Source organism: Sorex araneus, chromosome 1 (genome assembly GCF_027595985.1).
Source record: "Sorex araneus isolate mSorAra2 chromosome 1, mSorAra2.pri, whole genome shotgun sequence".
Classification (NCBI taxonomy): domain Eukaryota; kingdom Metazoa; phylum Chordata; class Mammalia; order Eulipotyphla; family Soricidae; genus Sorex; species Sorex araneus.
In genome coordinates, this window is record NC_073302.1 from 364473221 (window position 1) to 364495331 (window position 22111).

At 50.8% G+C, this 22111-nt stretch overlaps 3 protein-coding genes across 3 annotated transcripts; all 3 read left to right on the forward strand.

Annotated features, from left to right (window-relative positions):
- Nucleotides 1-799: 799 nt before the first annotated feature.
- HOXA6 (homeobox A6) lies at nucleotides 800-2833 on the forward strand. Its single transcript, XM_004604063.2, has 2 exons — nucleotides 800-1244; nucleotides 2574-2833. Exons 1-2 carry the CDS (start codon nucleotides 800-802, stop codon nucleotides 2831-2833), a joined length of 705 nt encoding a protein of 234 aa, XP_004604120.1.
- A 2008-nt stretch (nucleotides 2834-4841) lies between these two features.
- On the forward strand, nucleotides 4842-6656 carry HOXA5 (homeobox A5). The gene is made up of 2 exons (XM_004604062.2): nucleotides 4842-5403; nucleotides 6406-6656. Exons 1-2 carry the CDS (start codon nucleotides 4842-4844, stop codon nucleotides 6654-6656), a joined length of 813 nt encoding a protein of 270 aa, XP_004604119.1.
- An 11188-nt stretch (nucleotides 6657-17844) lies between these two features.
- Nucleotides 17845-19856, forward strand: HOXA4 (homeobox A4). Its single transcript, XM_055141429.1, has 2 exons — nucleotides 17845-18406; nucleotides 18949-19856. Exons 1-2 carry the CDS (start codon nucleotides 17845-17847, stop codon nucleotides 19281-19283), a joined length of 897 nt encoding a protein of 298 aa, XP_054997404.1. The 3' UTR covers nucleotides 19284-19856.
- The last annotated feature ends 2255 nt before the right edge of the window (nucleotides 19857-22111 follow it).

The following is a 22111-nucleotide window of genomic DNA, read 5'->3' on the forward strand; positions in this document are numbered from 1 at the left end:
CCTGCTCAGCTCCAGGTGAGCTCTGTGCGCTGAACTGCGAGGCCCAGGCTCCCCATTGCACCCCACCCCCCGGTGCGAGTGGGGAAGGGGAGAAGGAAAGGGAAGATTTCCCCCCTCCATGCCTAAGGCGCTGGGGTGAGGCGCAGGGCGTGAAGGCCGCGCCTCACGCAGCCCCTTCTCTAGTTCGCGCGCCCGCACCCACGGGCAGGGGCGCGCAGGGGGAGGGGCGGACTCAGGGCCAAGCCGGGAGGGCCGGGAGGGCCGGCGGGCGGGGAGCAAAGCAGCGGGGTCACCGCCCCTCTGGGCGCAGGGCTGTCAGGTTTCCTGTTTGGAGAGGAAACCCTGCAAAATCCAACGAGGCAAAAAAAAAAAAAAAGGTGGGGGGAAGAAAGGTGGGGAGGAGGGGAAGCGCAGGCCTGCCTGGGCCTTGGCGGCGTCCGGGCCGCCGGTGCCCCGAGCCGGGCCTGATCTGCAGGCCCCTGTCCGGGCCGTGCCCGCCGCGGGCGCTCGGGGAGGAGAGCCGGGCCTGCAGGCTGTGCGCGCCCATTAATCTGCGGGGCGGGCGGGCGGCGGGCGGGCTGGGGGCTGTTTGTAACTTTGCTGCCTCGGTCGCCGCGGTCCCCGGGGAGCGGGCTCCGGCGCTCGCTCCCATTGGCCGCCGCCGCGTCAGCTGGTGCGATTTGCTGCTGTCGCTTTTGGCGTTCGGCCATCCAGAAACAAACCAGTTCGATGACTACTAATAGTTATAGCCAGATGTACTAATACACAACAAATCACAGTCCTGCAGAGGGGCGCGCAAATGAGTTCCTATTTTGTGAATCCCACTTTCCCCGGGAGCCTGCCCAGCGGCCAGGACTCCTTCCTGGGCCAGCTGCCCCTCTACCCGGCCGGCTATGACGCGCTGAGGCCCTTCCCGGCCTCGTACGGGGCGTCGAGCCTCCCGGACAAGACGTACACCTCACCTTGTTTCTACCAACAGTCCAACTCGGTCCTGGCCTGCAACCGGGCGTCCTACGAGTACGGGACCTCGTGTTTCTATTCTGATAAGGACCTCAGTGGCGCCTCGCCCTCGGGCAGTGGCAAGCAGAGGGGCCCCGGGGACTACCTGCACTTTTCTCCCGAGCATCAGCAGTACAAACCCGACAGCAGCAGCGTGCCAGGCAAAGCCCTCCATGATGAAGGCTCCGACCGGAAGTACACGAGCCCGGTGTACCCCTGGATGCAGCGGATGAACTCCTGTGCGGGTAAGGCATCCCCCGGTAGCCCCCCCAGGAGAGTGGAGGGAGAAAGGGGTGGAGGCAGGGCGAGAAGGAAGGAGGGGAACGACGAGAGGGCAGAAAGAGGCTCTGGAGAGTAAAAGAGAGGAGGAAAGAATGCAAAGTTTCTTTGCCTAAGGAAAAAAAAAAGCAAGCCACCATCACAAAATCAACCCATTCCCAATGGGGCAATCAGGCTGCGGCAGAGAGAAGGCAGGCCCCTATGCCAGCCGTAAGGTGACACCTTAGGAGAGGTGGGGGTCAGGGCAGGTTGGGAGACCTGTGTGATAGGGGCAACCTGAGTCTGGAGGGAAGCAGGGCTGGTGGGCCTGCCCCTACATAGCAGGGTGCTCAGTGCCCACGAGAGGGCCTCTGCCTGGCTCTAAGCTCCCTCCCCACCCCCCCTCTTGCCTTTCACCCCCTCGGGTAGCCAGAGGCCCTCATCTGGCCTCTCTTAGGGTCTCCCCAAAGCCATGAAGGGCTACATCCCCAGCCTCAGGATTTTTCCTCTCCCTCCTCCCTCCTCTCCTCCCCCTTCCACTCCTCTGCTCACTCACAGCCAACTTCTGCATCCTTGAGGCCTTCCTGACTACACACACCCCCAACTCCAGCACAGCCCCCACCCACGGGCCCCTTTGGCAGCAGAGAGATACCCCACATAGTCCTATATTTTCCAGAATCCCAGATGGCCCCTGGATCCATCACTCTGCCCCCTGGCTCCCCAAAACTCCACAGGGAATCTTTAGACCAGGACAGAGCCGCATGCAGACTTTGGAACAACACTGAGTGTTTTTGCTTAAACCCTCCTTATTTTTTTTGCCAAGGGAAGTCTACAGTTTTTTCAGAAGGTCCATACATCTAATGGGGCAGTTGTAAAAATTAGAGCAGGCTGACACTGGAAAAAATTTTCAAAAGCATGCAGGAGCTCAGACATGGCTGGCCCCAACCCCTCTTCAGAGAGACCCGTGTGTGAATTTAGGGTATCTGCCTCGCAGAGCCCCACACCCACCCACTCTCAGACAAACAGCACCCCCACAAACACAGGGCTTGGGTCTCCTGAATTGACACGGACCCTTTGGGACTTCAGCTTTTCTTACCGAACAGATTTTTCAAAAACAAAAATTTGCCATCCAAGTCACTTTAGAGGCAAACGTCTCCCTTGGCAGGGAAGCAGCCTTCCAGCTCGCGTTGGGCCCCAGATTTAGGTGGGAGACGCAGGCAGTTTCCAGCGCAGAGGCCCGGGCGTGAGACTGGGGGGCTGGGGGTGTGGGCTGCAGGGAGCTTGGCTTACCCGGCGCCCACTTTTTCTGCCCGCAGGTGCGGTGTACGGAAGTCACGGGCGCCGAGGCCGCCAGACCTACACGCGCTACCAGACGCTGGAGCTGGAGAAGGAGTTCCACTTCAACCGCTACCTGACGCGGCGGCGCCGCATCGAGATCGCCAACGCGCTCTGCCTCACCGAGCGCCAGATCAAGATCTGGTTCCAGAACCGCCGCATGAAGTGGAAAAAGGAAAATAAACTCATCAATTCCACCCAACCCAGCGGGGAGGACGCGGAGGCAAAGGCGGGCGAGTAAACGCCGTGGGCAGCCACCAGGCCATCGCCGCAGCTACCTCCCTCGGCTTTGCCCCCTTGCCTTTGCCTGCTCCCCAACTTTTCTCCCTGTCGGCTCCCACCATCTGGGGGCTTCCGCAGTTTCAGGGGAGCCCGGAGCTTTGCCAACGTTTGAGCATTTATTTCTTACAAAAACCAAACAAAACAAGACCCCCACACCCAGCCAGTCCCAGCGGTGGAGCGGGGCGCACAGCGCACACAGTCTTCCTCTCCAAGGCTGCCCAAGGGCGCCCCAATTCATTCCAGGTTCTCATGCTCAGCGCCTCTGCTCGCCCCTGAGCTGGCGACTTCGGGGTTACTGGAGAGGAAAGACCCCCAGGCCAAGCTTCTTTTGGTGTTTGGGTATTTCGGCCTCGATCCCTCTCCACCAAGCCCCGGAGGACACCACCAAATCCACTCTCAATCTTGGAGAGAGGAGGCCTGCGGCTGCCCCCCAACCTTGCTCTGGCCTCCCAAGTCAGGAAGAAGCTCAAGGAACAAAGAGGTTCCCCACGAGTGCCTGGGTTTTCTGCTGGCGGGCAACGGTTTGTGGAAGTGCAGCTCGGCACAGCACAGCCATCCTGGGCGCGGGTGGAACTTTCCAGCCCTGGTTGTTCCTGGGCTCCCGAAGGCTCCAGGCTTTGGATGGCCGTTCCCGCCCCCGATCTTTACGGCTCTACCACCACGAATGCTTTCAGAACCCAAGGAGGAGGCCCAGGGGCATGGGAGATGCAAGAATCTGGGCTTCCCAACGTGGCAGGGGCGCCTACTATGCCTGGCTTGCAGCAGGGAGGCGCCCCCCTGGCCTTTCGGCTCCATTTGCGATTTACTTTCGTCTTGCACAACCCCGGGAAATAACTACGGAGCTGTACTAAGCGCTGTCCTGAAATGCTTTCATTAACACCCTCATTCTACTCCTGGTGGTTTAAACAGGACCCAGGGTAACTCGGCCCACGGATCCTTGGTCCTCCAGCAGCTTCTGGGGCTTTGGGGAGCCTGCGCCCACTGGCTGGGTTTGCCGAGAACCCTCCGACTTGGGGCCGGGCCGGCTGCAAGAAAGCGACCGGGTGGTGAAGAATCTCTGGCTGGATACTTAAAGCAAATCAAATAGCCAACTAATGACACGAAAACCATATTTACAGGAGAGAAAAATCGACTCCGGTTATAAACGTGTATGGAATTTGACCTCGCCTCGGAGAAACACTACACAAAAGCTATCTTTAATAGACGCCTGTCATTTAAGAGCGGCAGGGACACTGTCCCTCATGCGCTCGCAAAAACAGAGCCGTAATTGTAGCTGCTGCTGCGGGCAGGATTTATTTCTCCAATTGGCTAAATGGCCTCCCCACTTCCCCGAAGGTGATATCTGTATTTTCAAATTTCAGAGCTGCCGGCAGGACGGGCAAAACCGACCCCAATCTCGACACAAAAAATAAGAGGGGCTGCACAGCAGGGGAAATAAAGTTGTTGTAAATAAAATCCAAGTCACCATCTCCCCCTAATCCTCTGCATCCTCGCCGGGCGCGCGATCGGCAGCTGACGGCCTCACAATTGGTACATCCTAATGGAACTGCGAGGGAAATGCAATAATTTTGCCATAATGGGCTGTAACCTCAATTCGACCCCGGCCCTTGCAGCCCCGGGTCGGAAGCGGAGCGATGCGCTCTACGTCCAGCGGGTGGCGCTCGAGTCCGACTGAACGGCGGCGGCGGGCGGCGGGCACGCGCCTGGGGCGCGCGCGCCACCCCTCTCGCCTCCACCCAACTCCCCCATTAGTGCACGAGTTTACCTCTAGAGGTCATCAGGCAGGATTTACGACTGGACAACAAAAGCACGTGATTCGAAGTCGTACCCCATATTTGGGTGCCTACGTAGGAGGGAACCAAGTACATGTCCCAGTCATTTCCATAATTCATCATAAATTGTGCAAGGGTGCTATAGACGCACAAACGACCGCGAGCCACAAATCAAGCACACATATCAAAAAACAAATGAGCTCTTATTTTGTAAACTCATTTTGCGGTCGCTATCCAAATGGCCCGGACTACCAGTTGCATAATTATGGAGATCATAGTTCCGTGAGCGAGCAATTCAGGGACTCGGCGAGCATGCACTCCGGCAGGTACGGCTACGGCTACAATGGCATGGATCTCAGCGTCGGCCGCTCGGGTTCCGGCCACTTTGGCTCCGGGGAGCGCGCCCGCAGCTACGCGGCCGGCGCCAGCACGGCGCCCGCCGAGCCCAGGTACAGCCAGCCGGCCACGTCCACGCACTCGCCTCCGCCCGATCCGCTGCCCTGCTCCGCCGTGGCCCCCTCGCCCGGCAGCGACAGCCACCACGGCGGGAAAAACTCCCTGGGCAACTCCAGCGGCGCCTCGGCCAACGCCAGCAGCACCCACATCAGCAGCAGAGAGGGGGTTGGCACGGCGTCGGGAGCCGAGGAGGACGCCCCCGCCAGCAGCGAGCCGGCGAGCGCGCAGAGCGAGCCGAGCCCGGCGCCGCCCGCCCAGCCCCAGATCTACCCCTGGATGCGCAAGCTGCACATAAGTCATGGTAAAGCCAGCCTTTTTCTAAATCCACGCGGCCGCGGGGGCGCGGCTCTCGGTCTCCTCTCTCCCTGTCTCTCCTCTGCCCTCGCCTCTCCCAGCCCCGTGCAACCTCTCCCCGCCGCTCTCCTCCCCCTGCCTCCGTCTTCCTCCTCGGTTCTCTGCAGCGCCCAGCGCTCGCAAAGCCAGGCGGAAAGCGTCCGCCGGCCACGCAAGTTTAGACGTTCCAAGGAGTGGGGGAAGGAGAGATCCCATCTCGAACCCCAGCGCCTTGGAAGCTCCCGGGTCAGGCCAGCCGAGCAGGGCGCAGAGAGGTAGAGGATGGCAGTAGGGGCCGTGAATTGGGCTTGTCAAGGCGGATAATTTATGAGGAGCGCTACACTGGGGAAACAGCGTTACTAATTAGAGTCCCCGAAAAATAAAGGGGACTGGGGGAAATAATCCTGGCGAGAGCGGCGAGATTCTGAAGTTTGGGGGCATGAGGGGTGAGCAGGGAAAGGGTAGGGAAGGAAAAAGAAAGCGGGAACCCCGGGTGTGCATGCAGGAACAGGAGGCAGCTCTCGGGGCTGGAACTTTAAAGGGAGGAGGACGTGGAGGCCACTCGGGCGCCCAGAAAAAAGGGGCTCGCTTTGCTGGGACTCTGAGCTGCAGACGGCCTGCGAAGGCTGCACCCCTGCCTCAGGGCGCATAGGGCAGGACCCGAGGCGAGGAGGGGGCTGAGCGAGAGCCAGTCAGTCAGGGGATCCTGCTGGACGGGGGACACGCGGCTCCAGCCGCAGCTGGGCTGATTGTTCCCAGAGTCCAAAACGTATTGTTTTCAGCCTAGAAAGGAAGAGGGAAGGAAATTCGGGAGGGGTGGGCAGGCGAAGTAGGGAGGACTTGTTGAGCTTCCCGCCCCCCCTCCCTCCCCTGGGCTCCTGGCTTGGGACGCTGGCCCTTGCCGCTGGCCAGCTTTGGGAACCAGGGGCTGCGGAGTTGGTGGCTAAACCGCTGCCTTTTTCTGTTGCAGACAACATAGGCGGCCCGGAAGGCAAACGGGCCCGGACGGCCTACACCCGCTACCAGACGCTGGAGCTGGAGAAGGAGTTCCACTTCAACCGCTACCTGACTCGCCGGCGGAGGATTGAAATAGCACACGCTCTTTGCCTCTCTGAGAGACAAATTAAAATCTGGTTCCAAAACCGGAGAATGAAGTGGAAAAAAGATAATAAGCTGAAAAGCATGAGTATGGCCGCAGCGGGAGGGGCCTTCCGCCCCTGAGTCTCTGAGCTCTGAGCGTTCAAAGTACTGAGCAGTATTAGCGGGAGCTGCGTAGTGTCAGTACTAAGGTGACTTTCTGAAACTCCCTTGTGTTCCTTCTGTGAAGAAGCCCTGTTCTCGTTGCCCCAATTCATCTTTTAATCATGAGCCTGTTTATTGCCATTATAGCGCCTGTATAAGTAGATCTGCTTTTCTGTTCATCTCTTTGTCCTGAATGGCTTTGTCTTGAAAAAAAATAGATGTTTTAACTTATTTATATGAAGCAAGCTGTGTTACTTGAAGTAACTATAACAAAAAAAAAAAGAAAAGAGAAAAAACACAAAAAGTCCCCCTTCAACCTCGTTTAGTGCCAATGTTGTGTGTTGCACTCCAGTTGTTTAACTGTGCATGTGAGTGGACGTGTTCCTGTCTCCAATAGCTCCAAGCTGTTAAAGATATTTTTATTCAAACTACCTATATTCCTTGTGTAATTAATGCTGTTGTAGAGGTGACTTGATGAGACACAAATTAACTTGTTCGACGTGTAGTGGCTAGTGACTCTGTGACGAAAACTGTGACTCCGAGCGGTGTGTCCCTGCGTGCCTTTGTAGGACCCTTTGCACGAACTCTGGAAGTGGCTCTTATAAGCGCAGCTTCAGTGATGTATGTTTTTGTGAACAAAGTTACAAATATTGTCCAAGTCTGGCTGTTTAAGCAAACTGTGATCAGCTTTTTTTTTTTTGTATTTGTTTTTAAGGAAAAAATACTGACTGGAAACAAACAAAAAAATAAACTTTCTATTGTAAATTCTCTGGGTCTGGTTTGTGTTAAATAGCAAGAGAGCGCCTCTTATTTCTCGTCTGTCGGGTTCTGGAAGGTGCGTCTGAGGCTACCTGAGAGGCTGGCCTGTGTGTGGACACCTCAGATGAACACCCTGACCCGCGGCCTCCCTAACTCTCACCAGAAAGTTCAAGGCAAAGGTAGAGAAGCTAGAGTTTGGATTCCAAAGCTGGAATCCAATCTGCTTCCTCTCTGAGGAAACCAACTTAACTTGCTGGGTACAAAAAAACAGGGGAGCGAGAGAAAGGAGAGACCAAGGGCTTTGTTAGCGGCCCTCAGGCTCACACAGATGCTGCCTTTCCTAAGGCCCTTCTAGGCCTCCACTTGCTAAGAAGGCTTCTATGCCCAATCGTGGCCCCCAAGCCTCTGCCCTTTCCCCACCCCAGCATTCCTTCCCACTCCTCACACCCTGAACCAACTTGGCTTCTTTTGCTACAATTAATTTGCTACAAATGGAAGGTACTTACCCCATCCCAGTTGGATTGGGAAACTCCTCAGAGCAGCTAAAGCGCAACTAGAGATTTGCACATTTACCGACTGCTTACACTGATGCCGTCTTTCCTTTTAAAAGTTATAAAACAGTAAACTTTATAAGCCCCAGTTCCGGCTATATGACATTTGGGTGCCAAATGAATAGGGTTTTGTCTATGAATTAGATCGTAAAATCATCCATAGCACAGACAGATCGGCTCACTGGCTATAAAACGTCACGTGGGGCCATTAAAGTAAGTTTTATGGTTTTGGGGAGTTGACATCCAACATTATATACCACATAACATATAATCTCACTGACGCTGGACTCCATTTGACTCTTTTGCAGGCTACGTGTGCCTCCTGGTCATCCAAATTGTCAGTTTTAGGTCCAGAAGTGTCCAAACCACAAGTTCTCAAAAGTCTGAAAAATGGCTCCCTCTGAGTTAAGGTAAGCTGGCCTCCTGCGTGCGCGCTTTTGAGTTTATTTGTACTCTGAAAACTTTTTCTCTCTCTCTCTCTATCTCTCTCAATAACTCTAAGGTTGTCTCTGAATTCAAAGGGGGAGAGCAAAGTTTTCCTGGGCCCCAATTTGCAGCACCCAGGAGTTGAACACTGCGGAGGCCGCAGAGTGACGGGGCGCGGGGGTAGCGCTGCACCCCCAGGCCCAACTTTAATTGTTGCCCAAACGCGGATGTTAATGACTTCCGCTGCTCTCCGGCCCGGGTGCAAAAAAGATGATTTTTCTTTTGCTTACGAATGGGCCTGTGAGTGGAGATTTGGCAGGGCCGCACCCCCAAGTCGGGGCAGGCGGGCTGGGGATCTGGGGGATCCTGGAACCCTAACATTGGGGGCTGGGAGCGTGTGGGGCGCCGGGTGCGCGGGCGGGCGCCGAGGGTCGCGCTGCTCTGGCTGCCGAGTGCCTGGGAGTTTGAAAGAAAGGCCTGGGCAGGGCCGAGGCGGACCGGGCGGGATTCCTCCCAGGGCTGTGGCAATACGTCTTGGCGGGCCGGGGTCATTTGGCAGCCCTGCATTGAGCCGGCTGCCTTGGGGCCGCTCGCAGGCCGGCTGGGGAGCGCCCGAGGGTGGCAGGGGCCGGCCAGGCGCGGGCCGCACCTCCAGCCTGGGCCCCTGGGTTGCAAGGCCCAGCCGGGCTGGTAGCGCCCACGGGACCTTGCGGGAGTGCGGGTCTCTTTCTGGGACCCGGGCCCAGCACCCCTCCCCCTGCCCTCCGGGACCAGGCCCTGAACCTTGTTCGACAGCGCTATTTCTTTTTATTTCGGTGGGACCGTTCTCACCCGGCTGTGAGTCTGAAGCAATAAAGTTTATGGCCGGATTTAACTTTAGTCTTTGAATCCCTAGGCTCAATGAAAGGAGTTAAACCGCTTTCTTTTCTTCCGCCTTTGCCTTTCTTCTCTCTCTCTCTCTCCTTTCCCCTTTCCTCTCCTCCTTTTGTAAAATTGAAACATCCACGCACAGAACCCTCAAAAGGGGACTCTGGCAACCCCCAGATGACTCTAAAGATGAGAGGAAGGAACTGCCCCTTAAACCTACAGACAAATACTCTCTCTCAAACTGTGTCCTAAAGTTTGGGGGGAAATTGAGGTGTCTTCAATGCCCAACTTGAAAGTCCCCTGAACCATTAGGTTGTTTTTCCTGACACGTCATAAAGGGTAGTTTAGGGAAGAAATGGCTCGTTTGTCAGTAGGAGATTTCCGCCTTTCTTTTGTTAGCTGCGCTTTCTGTTTGATCCCAGGAAATTTACATAATCTATGATTTCCAAAATAGTCCCACATATTGCACCAACGGGTGAAATAAATATTTTTTTTCTGGGTACAGTTTCAGCTTGGCCTCAGCCTTCCCTTTACCCCCTCTATTCTTTAGTGACAAAACCTTGGATGGGGACACTGTGGCCTGGTCTGGGGTCTTTCTCTGGATGTATTCCCATCAGAGTCCTAGCAGATTCCCCCCCCCCTCATTAAGCCATACCCCCAAACCAGGAATGAAATAGAAAAGCAGGAGTTTCAATCTCCAGGTACTTTTGTTTACCTTAAATATTGAGGCAAAAACCCATTTGTAAAAAAATTTACTGAGTTCTTCAGTAAAATGTAAAGCACTTTCAAACATTGCTTTAGAATTTCAACCAACTTGAATGTGCAGAGGCCTCTTACCTACCACCTAAGTCCAACAGATGGTCTCAAGGCGAACCTGGAAAGTGTTTTTGAATAATGGAGTCCATTTTTGAGCAGGGGCCAGGTGGGGGTGTGAAATTATCCTGTACAACCTCTTCCAGAGAACTCTGAGGGCATTCAGGGGGACGTGTTGGCATCCAGAAGGGAGCCAGGGTGGGAATGTGTAGGCCTGTAGGATTGCCTGTGGAATCCTTGACAGTTTCGGAGTCTTTGTTTTGACTATTCTCAGTTTTGGGTTCTTGACTGGAAAATATTGGACCAAGGTTCTATTTTAGTGACTTATTTGGTGACCTTGTTGGAGAAATTTCTTGGTAACTAAAAGTAGCAGTAGAGAAAAGAGTGACTGGGGTACTGGCCCCTTTCTTGCTTGGAGGAAGCCTTCCCATCACCTGTGTAGCCAAGGCCCACCCCATAGTGCTGGAAGGCCAGCAAGACAGTTGGTCTGGTTGCTAATATCATAACAATCTTTGCTGCATGGAGCAAATAACTCTAAGTTCGGAATATTGCCATCTTGTATGTTTTAGTCTGGTTTCTTCGTTGTCACCCAACTTTAGAATGGAAGAGGGCAGCCTAGCTCACATGAAGTTAGATGACTTTTTTGAAAAACGTAGTCTCTGGTCAGATTTCTGTGAGCATGATCTGAGGAATATTTTTTTCCTTATTATTATTGTCAGAGGAAGCATTGTGTAAATAGAGTGACTGGTTATCTACTCATTTCATAGATAAGTTATGTTTTCTTGTACATTCTTTGGTTTCTTTCCCTCCTAGCCCCCCCAACTTACTTAGGAAAAACATCTCTGTTTTTGAGGGCTTTATGAAGACATCCAGCCTCAGAAGAGTGTGTGTGTGTGAGAGAGTGAGTGAGTGAGTGCGCTCATACTCCCATATACACATCCTTGCTCCCTCCTCTTCTAGTAAAAGGAGAAGGCGTCTGAGATGTGCAGGGCATAGTTTGTTTCTACAAGCTTAAGAGACAATATTTCCTGAACTATAAATATAATAGAAAGCTTCTGGTCACACTTATTTAGGGATTTGTTAGGGTTTCCATAGCCTAATTTCACAACATTCTGCCAAGATTACTTTTCTCTTACTCCTTCCTCCCTTGCTTCGTTGTTGGGGGCTCTGAAAAAATGAGTCAGAATATTCTACCAGAACTTGAGGCACGTTTATTTGTTGGCATGTGAAGAGTATTCTACCCAAACAGGTAGTGTGGAGAGAGCAAATAATATCCTGAAAGATGACTATTAAAGATGAAAACAGTTCTTTTAGCTTAAAAATTGCCTTTGGAGGGCCTCCCACCCCTTTGCTCTAAAGCTCTCTCTGAGTGTGTCAGGGTTTGCATACCACGGAGAGTGCAGAATCCTGGGGCTCCATCCCTTTTGCTTCTAAGGTAGACTGTCTTTCTTGCCCATCAAGAACTACAAATGAGGATCCGAAGCTGGCCTGGGGAGGGGCTCAATCCAGCTCTCACCCACATAGGAAAGGGGAGATCCAGCCTTCTTCATCTTAACTCCCTGGAAAAGCCGCCCAGGTCTATTTATATTTTATTTTAATTTTTTGGGGGGATGATTATTACAAAAAAAGCTCTACTGGTCTCCTCCCCATAAAGCGGTCTTTTCAATAATAATATTTGTTATGAAGGTTATTGGGTAATTATTGCAATTTTGTGAAGCTGCCTTGGCTAGAGGTGAAGTCTGTCATCGCCTAACAAATGACGCCCGCGCAGTTCACTGCCGGGTTAAGTAAATGCAGAGAAGATAAATCTGCACACCCTAGGAATCGCCAGCAGAGCACGCTTTAGTACAAGTTCACAGTCAACTCGCCTGCCTGGGCCACATCTCCCAACAATTAGGGCTTCGTCTTTATTTTTAAATAAAGAGGGGGGGGGGAAGTCTCCAAGTCCTATTGCCTGCTTCCCCCTTCCCCTCTTTCCTTTCACTTTTTGTGAGACCTCACCCCCCCCATTTAAAAATTTCTCTCCTCATATATTATGGTGATTTCACAATAATCTCATTCCTATCTAAAGGATGACAAAAAGGAGTAGGAGGGCGATTTGACAGGAAATACTGCCACAAACACAAAAAAATATAGTCAGTTCTCTCCCTCTCCTTCCAAAAGGCAGTGGCAGAAACAGGGCACCCCTGAGATCCTGGGTGGGGGAGAGACCTTCTGCCTGAAAGAAGAGGTTCAGCTTTGTGTATCTTTGTGGTTAGTGCGTTGCAACTGCAGGTCAAAAAGTTGAGGGTCAAAAGTTTACGTGTGCAGCACTCTTAGTCATCTGCCCAGACAGAGTTTGATGTCAATGTTAGAGCTGCGATCTTGACTCTCAGCACAAAAGATAAAATGGCTCCGAGTGATGCGTGTATCACCGTATGGACTCCAGGTGAACCCTAGTGGTTGAATGACCTCAATTACGGAGGAAAGGATAGAAAATTCCTCTTTTCAAGAGTAATACATGCTGTATTTCATCTTGAATTATCGCTCCCATTCTGAGGGAATAGCAGCAGGTAAATAGGCATAGATTACTGCAACACCAAACACCTTAGTATGCTGGAGAACCAGGAATCTGTTGGTGGGTTGGCGACAAAAGAACAAAGCTCCAAACTCATCAGTGGACCTTTCAGAAATAAAGTAGCAGGTTTCCACAATATTTCCAAAGGCAAGAGAACTGAGCTGCAAACTTCTTTTATTTGAAAATGGCAATTATAATAGACCAGCTCCTACCCCCTTATAAGTATATATATAGGAGACCTCTAAAGTGTGTAGGAACAGGACAAACACGTGCACTTTTTTTTTGCAAACTGTTTTTTAAAAATATTTTTTGCAGTTTGCAAACAATGAATACGTTTTCTGAAAGGGCAGCCAGCTAACTTACAATAAGGGGTAAGTTGGGAAACTGGGGAGACGGAAGTTGCATCTGCCACCTCCTTACCCCCACTTGTCAGAAGATGCTTCTTGGTACCACATAATGTATCTGTTGTTGGGAATATTTCATGAGATTCCTAGTGAAATGCAATGTGGGTGACAGGGTGCAGTCTATAAGCAAATAACTAAACTTTAAAGAATATGTCATTTGAGCAGGATGTGGCAGTCATAAATGGCAGACCACCAGAACAGACTTCTGTTCTTCAGAAATATTCCTTAAAAATACATTTGGAATAAAAGTGAAGGAGAGGGGAAGTAAGTTCAGGAGGAAGGGTGGGAAAGGGGTGGGAAAGCTGAAAAGAAAGGAATAGTGTATTAAGGAAGCAGACTGGAACCATGGCTCCTGTGTGAGTTATAGCAGAAGAGCTGAACAATATTTTTGCTTTTCATGCATTCATATTAACTGCAAGTGTTGTTACCATTAGAATCTATTTTCCAGCACAACATAATTTCCTTTTCTAGGTATTGATTTTCAAATATTCAGTGTAGGAAGAGGAGAAAGATAAAAATTTTTTTGTTCTAGTTTTTTTCCTTTTTTTTTTAATCTTCAAAGATAAGCTCATTCAATGACTCCAAATGCAGACTTTTGCAGGGATGTTTAAGACCATCCCCATCTGGCTGATTAGATTTACTGGTGCCAGGTACATTCAGTGGTAAAGTAAATATTTCCCAAACACTGCCTTCATGGAAGTAATCAGATCACTTCCACTGCGCAATGTGTAAAGTTTTCACTCTGGCCAAGAGCTTGAAGCCAAATGGGGGTGTGCCAGATGAAAATAGAAGAAAGAGAACAACTGTGGTGACGGCTGTTACAGCAATGAACACTTCACCACATCTGGGCTAGTGAAATGAAGAAAACTGAAATCCCCTCCATCACTTACCAAGGCGATTGCGTGTCTCTCAGAGAAAACTCTGTTGTTGTATTCCTTAAAGGATGTGCCACAGTCTTAGAGATCTGTCAGCCTCAATAACCATAGAGATCACTTCGCTAGTGTTGAAAGTAAAAGATCAAGGTACCCGCAGAAGTCCTTATTTTTCGAGTACTTATTTACTCCTTGGAGAATCTCTATCTTTAGGCTTCTCACACAATCCTAGTTTAATTGCATGTATAATCCAAATATGAATTTCAATCCTTTATGCCTGGCTCATGCTTGTTTTGTTTCAAATTGCTACAAAGGAAATTACCCCCATCGCCATCAATGGACAGGTCAAACAACAGAGTTTGGGGTGTCTAAAAATCATCAGCCTGGGGGTGGGGGATGGTAAGTGGGGTGAGGCCCTCAGATGCCCCCATCAAGGCATTCTGAAATTCAGCCATTCCGAGTGTGCTCCAGAGACGTGCTTCAGATAGAGAACAGTCTAGTGACTCTCGCTCCTAAGAACAAAGGACAAATACAGTCAATACATTCCATAACGTTTACATTTCCTTTGCTTCCCCCCCTCCCTGGTTTTCCCTGAGAAGGAGTGACCTGGGCAGAGCACCCTGCTCTCTAAAAGACACTGTATAGACCTTTTAGAAGCGTAAAGTCCAAGGCCGAGGTGAACTTCAGGTCAGCGCGTCTAACAAATATGAAAATGTCGGCTGGTGAAGGGCGAGCCTTGTGATTTAACAAAGACTGTCAATGTGTAAGATTAATAAGAAACAAAATGCACACGGTGTCACCATTCGGTCACTTTGAAACTTGGGACAGGGTTGCATTCAAGAGGGAAGGCTGTTCCAAATATATTCAAAATGATTCTAATCAGATTCAAACCAGGCTGCAAACGCTGCCTGCCTTTAACCCGCCCTCCCTTCGGTCTCCTTCTCCATCTGGGATTCGAGGACATGATGAAAAGTTATCTCACTTAATGGGATTTAAAGAAAGCTTTTGTTGGGAATATGTTATCCTTCCTCGTGGAAATGAGCAAATGTGCTTACTAGTTTCCCAAGAAAAGGATAACTCTTTCACCCTGCTTGGGACTGGAGCCAGTTGGTGTAAGAAGATTAGCACACTCCCTCTGCTCTGTTTCAGAGCACCCCATCTTTTCTCGGATGAGATGTTGCTGGTAAACTTCGATTTATTTATTTATTCATTGAATTAGTTTCTTCCTGGCTTTACTTTGGTGTCTTGGATCTTATGGAAGGGCAAGAGTGTTTTGTTTGTTTTTGTTTTCCAAAAAATATTCTTCAAAAGATTGATTCAATGGAATGATGCTATGACTTGCAAAGAGAGACTGTGGAAGGATCAGAAAAGGTACTGAGATTGTTTATTACAGCCATAAATCTTGCAGTAAAATGTCAAAATGTCGGTGTGTGAGATAACACTTGGTGGTCCTGGCTCCACTTGTGTTTATGATACGAACCACAAAGACAAGTTACAGGCCTTAGGGGATTCTGTCTAAGCCCATCTTCCTAAAGTAATAGGACCACATGAAACACAGGCACAGTTAACGCGTTTAGGTTAACCATATACAAAACAGTGCCCATGTCTCCTTAATACTTTAAAATAGAAACTCAGTAGAAGGTTCTGAGGCTAAACAACATGAATTCTGAGTTTCAGTGCCTGTAAATAATATTAAACAGACATGGTTAAGACCCCTGTACTTAAGACTTGAGGACACAGGAAGAGGACAAAATCTTTTGTTTCATATGTGTGTGTTTCTTCTATGGCATCTTAGAGTCCTATTTGGTAAATGTTATTATGCATGCATATATTTTTCCTCGTTTATAACATAATATGTGCATCTATTTTTTCTTACTGTAGAAAAATATTAGTTTAGGCAGCTGTATAACAGGCTGTTTCCTCCCACCCTCTGAGTCTGGAGAGGATGTCTGAAGATTACACTTGGTGTTCATTTCTGTCTGACTCAGATTTCATTAAAAATTTCAGGATGCCTCGTTTCGCTGGACAGCACACTTCACAGACATACATACAATGTGGAAAACCTCTTTGTACCACTTCAGGACAATTCCAGTTAGAAAGCTAACATGATCCCTTTTTTAACCTCTTTTCCTAAATTAAAGATTAGTCCCATATAATAGGCTTTATGTGGCTAAGCATTAAATGACTATCCATCAAATGGATATATTCCAGCATTTAGTAACTCATATGAGTAACCGATATAAATGAAGATAGAATTGACATTCCTTTTGAAGTGTCTCCAGGCTTACTTAGGCTATAACTTTCCTTGTCTGCGTTCCAAACTCCGTTGTGAGAAGGCTGTTTATACTGCTCTTTGAAAAATCAACTAAGGTGCACCAGCTGAAAAATCCTTGCGGTTGCATGCCAATAGGAAAGTATTTTTAGAATGGTGATTACTATTTGTACTGCTTTAATGTAGGCTGAAAACTAGAGGACCTGGGTATGTCTCTTAGAAGATGAAAAGGAAAGCAAGCACACACTAGGAGTAAGACATCAGTATTTACTTCAAAGATCAACATTAGGTGGAATTAATAAGTAATTTATTTGTTAATAATGGCATAATTAGTTTACCCATCAAATTTCAATTACCAAATGGCAGGCAACAGTCTCTTCTCTTCCTTTTCCAGAGCTACTGATATCGTTAATATGCTAATGTTCAGCAATTCAAAAATCATAGACTTTTTTGTAAATAGGACTTTAGCTTCAGATCTCGCCTGAGAAAGTGGCATCCAAAATACAAAACATAAAATTCTTAGCGGGAAAAGGCCCGGCGGCGATCAGACTGGGCACAGCGCCTATTCTATCCTTAGCTTGTTTGTGTTTGGGAATTGTTCTGAAATAGGAAGTTGTCGGTTTCAGGGCTAGGGTTTTGTGGAGGCGGTTGCGTCCATCCATTTCTATCTTGGGCCACCATCTTTTGTAAATCCCACCTAGCTAACGCGAGTATGTTTAGCTTTTCACATGGACACCTCCAACAAATTGGATGCTTTGGGGAAGGGGCAAATTTTTCTTGTAAAGGAACATCCCGATAGATATATCCCTAAAAAGACACACACACACGAAAGCGCCCATTCGGTTATGACTTCGTTTCACGTTCTTGGGTCCAACTTCACTCGGCTGCTCCCCGCGAGCCCGATCCGGCTCTCGCTGTGGACGCGGAGAGGAAAAAACGGGATCATCAGCTGGTGAGAAAACCGGTCTGATCTCTCCCGTTTTATTCCAGGGCCAGGATGAAATATAAAGATACCCCCTCGGTCTGGAGGCCAGTGCCTCCCCCAGGAGAGTTTCGAACCTTGGAGGACGCCAGGCCTGGCGAGACAGGGCCCGGGGTCAGCGCCGGGTCGCGGATACTCGGCGGCCCCGAGGCCTAGGCAGGAGCAGGACACGCCAAGGTCCGGGCCCGAGCGCTCGATCGGACCGGAGCCTGGCGGATCCAAAATTCCCACCGTGATTCAAAGTTGGGGAGTGAGTGGGGGAAGTGTTCGAGGGACCAAAGCTCCGTCTCCCTCCCTTCGCCGGGGGCCCGGCCACAGCATCCATCAAGCCACCCGCGCGCTTCCTGATCCGGGTCCGCGCGCGCGCGCGGCGTGCCCATTGGCCACGGCGGGTCACGTGGGGTCCGGGGCGGGGCGCGCGCGGGACCGCGACGGAGCGCGCGCGCGCACGCGCGACAGGCGGGGGAGGAGCGGCGCGAACTTTGGTGGCGTTGGCGACGGCGCGAGGGGGAGGGGTGGGCGCTTGACAGCGGGGGGAGGGGAAGGGAGCCCAGGAACGGGGGGGTGGGGGGGATGGGGAGCGAGGCAGGAGGGGGAGGGGCCTCGGCGAGCCCAGAAAAACGACAACGCGAGAAAAATTAGTATTTTTGCACTTCACAAATTAATGACCATGAGCTCGTTTTTGATAAACTCCAACTACATCGAACCCAAGTTCCCTCCCTTCGAGGAGTACGCGCAGCACAGCGGCCCGGGCGGCGGAGACGGCGGCCCCGGCGGGGGCCCCGGCTACCAGCCGCCCCCAGCGCCCGCCGCCCAGCACCTGCCGCCGCCCCAGCTCCCCCACGCGGGGGGCAGCCGCGAGCCCCCCGCCTCCTACTACCCGCCGCGGGCCGCGCTCTACCCCGCGCCCCGGGCCGCCGAGGCCGCCTACCCCTACGCCTACCGCGGCGGCTCCAGCCCCGGGCGGCCGCCGCAGCCCGAGCAGCCCCCGGCGCACGCCAAGGGCCCCGCGCACGGCCTGCACGCGAGCCAGGTCCTGCCGCCGCCGCGCCCGGCGCCCCCCGCGCCCCCGCGGCGCTGCGAGGCGGCCCCCGCCACCCCGGGCGTCCCGGCAGGGGGCAGCGCCCCCGCGTGCCCGCTGCTCCTGGCCGACAAGAGCGCGGCGGGCCCGAAGGGCAAGGAGCCCGTGGTGTATCCCTGGATGAAGAAGATCCATGTCAGCGCCGGTACGTGGCGCCGCTGGGGAGGCGCGCGAGGGTGACCCGGGGCCGGGCCCGGGTTCGAGGGTCGGGGCGGGGGGTCAGGAGGGGAAGGGAGCCTCGGGAGGGAAGCCCCCATCTGGCCCTAGCGACCAGGGATGCGAGTGTGTACGCGCCAGCCAGCCGCTTCATCCCAACGTGAGAACCCTTTTGTACCCGGGGTCCCTTTATCGGGAGATTTACGAGACGCCAAACTGTTAGGGCAGTAATTATAGCCCCCATAAATTTAATTGCCCTGGCAGAGGCTTCAGGCCATGTGTCTTTGAAGCTTTTCTTCAGCCCCAATGCCCAGCACCGTTCTTTATGGCTCTCGGGTGTTTCCCGTTGTCAATAGCCTGTGAAACATTTTCTTTGCCGTTTTATGTCTCTTGCGTGAACTTGGTGTCAGGTTATTATATAATGATGATGTCCAATTGCTCTTCCCCACCCCACCTTCTCTCTCCTCCTCCTTTCCCTCTCTCTTGCACTCCCATCCTGCTGGACTTTCTCCTTCGGGGGTTCTGGGCCAGTCAACCCCAGTTATAACGGAGGGGAGCCCAAGCGCTCTCGCACCGCCTACACGCGGCAGCAGGTATTGGAGCTGGAGAAGGAGTTTCACTTCAACCGCTACCTCACGCGGCGCCGCCGCATCGAGATCGCCCACGCGCTCTGCCTGTCCGAGCGCCAGGTCAAGATCTGGTTCCAGAACCGCCGCATGAAGTGGAAGAAAGATCACAAACTGCCCAACACTAAGATGCGCAGCTCCAACTCGTCCTCAGCCCCTGCCGGCCCACCGGGCAAAGCACAAACTCAGAGCCCCCACCCACACCCGGGCCCCCCCACACCCATTCCCTCCTCCATCTAATTGTGTAGAGGTCTAGCCCAGTTTCTTATCCCGCCCCGCCTCCCCCATGACTTTTCTCCTCTCTTCTCTTGCCCCTTTCCCCTTCTTCACCCACCCTAGTGGCTCCCTCAACAAAACCCAACTTGGTGCAAAGGCTTATTAAAAAGAAGACATGATCATGATCGTGGTAAGACTGTGTTTGGGTTGCCACCCACAAGTGGACCTGAGCCAGGATGCCTCCTGGTGGAGCATCCTGCTGTCCTGTATAAGACATCCAGGTTGGGGTACCTGAGAAGGACCTCCTGGCCTCAAACTCTTTTTGAGAGGGGCCAGTCCATCAGATAGCCTATGCAGCTGGGGACATGTACATGTCATAAAAGCAAGCAGAAGAAAACTGACCCTACCCTCATTCCTTACCCTCTTCCCTATAAGGCAGCTCATACAAGTTTGTATCGAACCGAATAAATGAGTAGACATTGTGAACCTCACAAGATTATTTAATTCTCAAAATGTATAGACCTTGAATAGTAGATGTTCCACATTCATTTCCTTCCCTTACATTTATTTAAAATGTTGTAGAGCTACTGTTGTCTAATTCTGAGGCACAATCTCTGGAGAGAGGGCGTGCATTGAGATACTTGTACAACTGTACGCATTGTGGTGTGGCTATAGAGAAAGCCGTGTGCTACAAATAAACTCTGTTTTAAAAAGCATTAAAGTTCTAAGACACATTTGTGTGTTTCCTACTTTTAATTAAAAACAACAACAACAACAATAACAAGTTCTCTGGGTTGAGATGCTTGACCTCCTGTTAAAAAAAAAAAACAACCCCTGTAGATGGCTTGAGTTGTCTCATTGAGTTGATTTGGGGTTCTGACTGCTCACATAATTTGTGTGTGTTCAACTTGAACTGAACCCTTGTCAAGTTTGACCTACTGTGGGAAAAGTTCCAAAGAGCAGGGAGACTCTTGAGCTGTGAGAGCTCCTCTTCTTCCCAAACTTGGCCAGGCTCTCAGGCTTCAAGTCTCTGTAAGGCAGAAAAACGTGTCCTTCTCTGCAGTGAAAGGTGAAACCATGCACTGCTATGGGCACAGAAGTTCCTGCAGCTGTTCTGAATGCTGAACTCTGAGCATACTTGGAGAGAAGTGGTCCCTTTGGTATTTATTGCACCTTCATACTTAATTTGCCTGTTTCCCTGGGGATAAAAAATAGTTTGTGCAAAGGGTTGAGATTGCTTTTTGTTTCTTGGCCATTTGAAAGGCTCTCTTCACTAAACACAGCTTGGGAAGTCTTGTTAATTGACCTATGTCCTCCTTCCCTATTGCCTTCCTTTCTTCTTCTTTTCTTTACAGTAAAAGTTTTCAAAATAAACGGATTCTCTCCCCCCCAAGCCTCTATCCTTTCTTCTGAGGGAAGACAAACTGCCATGACACCCAAAAATGCACCTTAAGTCAGGTAGAGCTGGGAATATTTGCTTCTGGGGGAGAGCCAAACTCTGATGAGTGTCAGTTTCCTCAAATGCCCCCTGATCTTTCTACCCTGCCTAGAGATTTGGATTCAAAAGGTTGAAAGTCAAAACTCATTTCTCAATCTCTATCACCCTAGTATGTGTTTACTGGTTAACAAATCAGCAAAGAGCAGTTAGACTTAGGTGTTGCTGCAGGGAGAACTTGGCCACAGGAGGCAGAAAAACACCCAGTGGCCCGGGATATTAGCACTGTCTTGAATTAGTGCAGGTTTTTGGTTCCTGGAATAATTTTAGCAGCCATGGTGTGGGCACTCACTTCTGTCATTTCAGAAGTTTAGCCACATTTTCTCAGTTGGCGGCCAACCCTATAATGGTCATTGCCAGAACTCTTTTTGCCTCTGTCACACCTCTTGGGATGACACAGGTAGCAGTGGGCAATTGGTTCTCTACCTGTGAACAAACCAAATCTGAGAGAAAAGTGGTGAGCACCAGTCACTGAAGGATCTCCATCTCTCCCCAAGAAAATCCAGGGCAAGCAAACAGAGACCTTCCCCAGTCAGGCCTAACTTGGCAGAAAGTGTGTTTTATAAGGTGTGGACAGGTGCCAGGGATTTCTGGAGGCATTGCAACTGCTGCTGAGACTTATTAACCCTCCCCCTACTACACGCACTTGTAAAACGAAATTAAATCATGCTGAAAATAGCAATTTTCCCAGGAATCATTAATCACCTCATACAATAAATACTTCTTTGTAATTCAACAGCAATTCTGAAAGGCATTCTCTGGGAAAAGTCTGTGGAGAAGCAGGGATCTTCTTGCAAATAATGTGGTCTTGGGCAAAGATGCAGCTTCTTGGCTGTCTGCTCAAAAAATGCCTAGACTCTTGGTGGAAATGGAATGTCAAGCTGCAAAACCTCATATGGCAGATAATCATCACTTAAGGTAAATTTTTGTATTTCTCTTTTGTAGGGAAGGAGGGGGAGGGTACAGTTGCATTAGGGGCGAAGTGGGGGTGACTTCTTTTTACTTACTCTTCTAGTCTAGGAAAGGATGAGAGAAGCTTGAGGCAGTTTTTCTAAGATTTCAGGATAAAATGACCTTTTTTGCCCAAACTGTCATGATTACAAAGCCGTTGGTAAGTTTTATAAGATCAGAATGATCAAAAATGATCCAAAAGATTGTATCATCTGTTCAGTGTGTTTTGCCTGTTCCAGATTTGGTCTTTAAGGTAGCTTGTTATAACAGCTTAGAAAATCTCACTTTGTGCTTCAAAATCACGCATTGTCTGCCCTTTGCTAGGGCAACCATAAGAGTTCATCCAGAGGACAAATTTTCTATCTCATTAATTGTTTTTTTTTTAAGCGAACCCTACTGGCCCCTC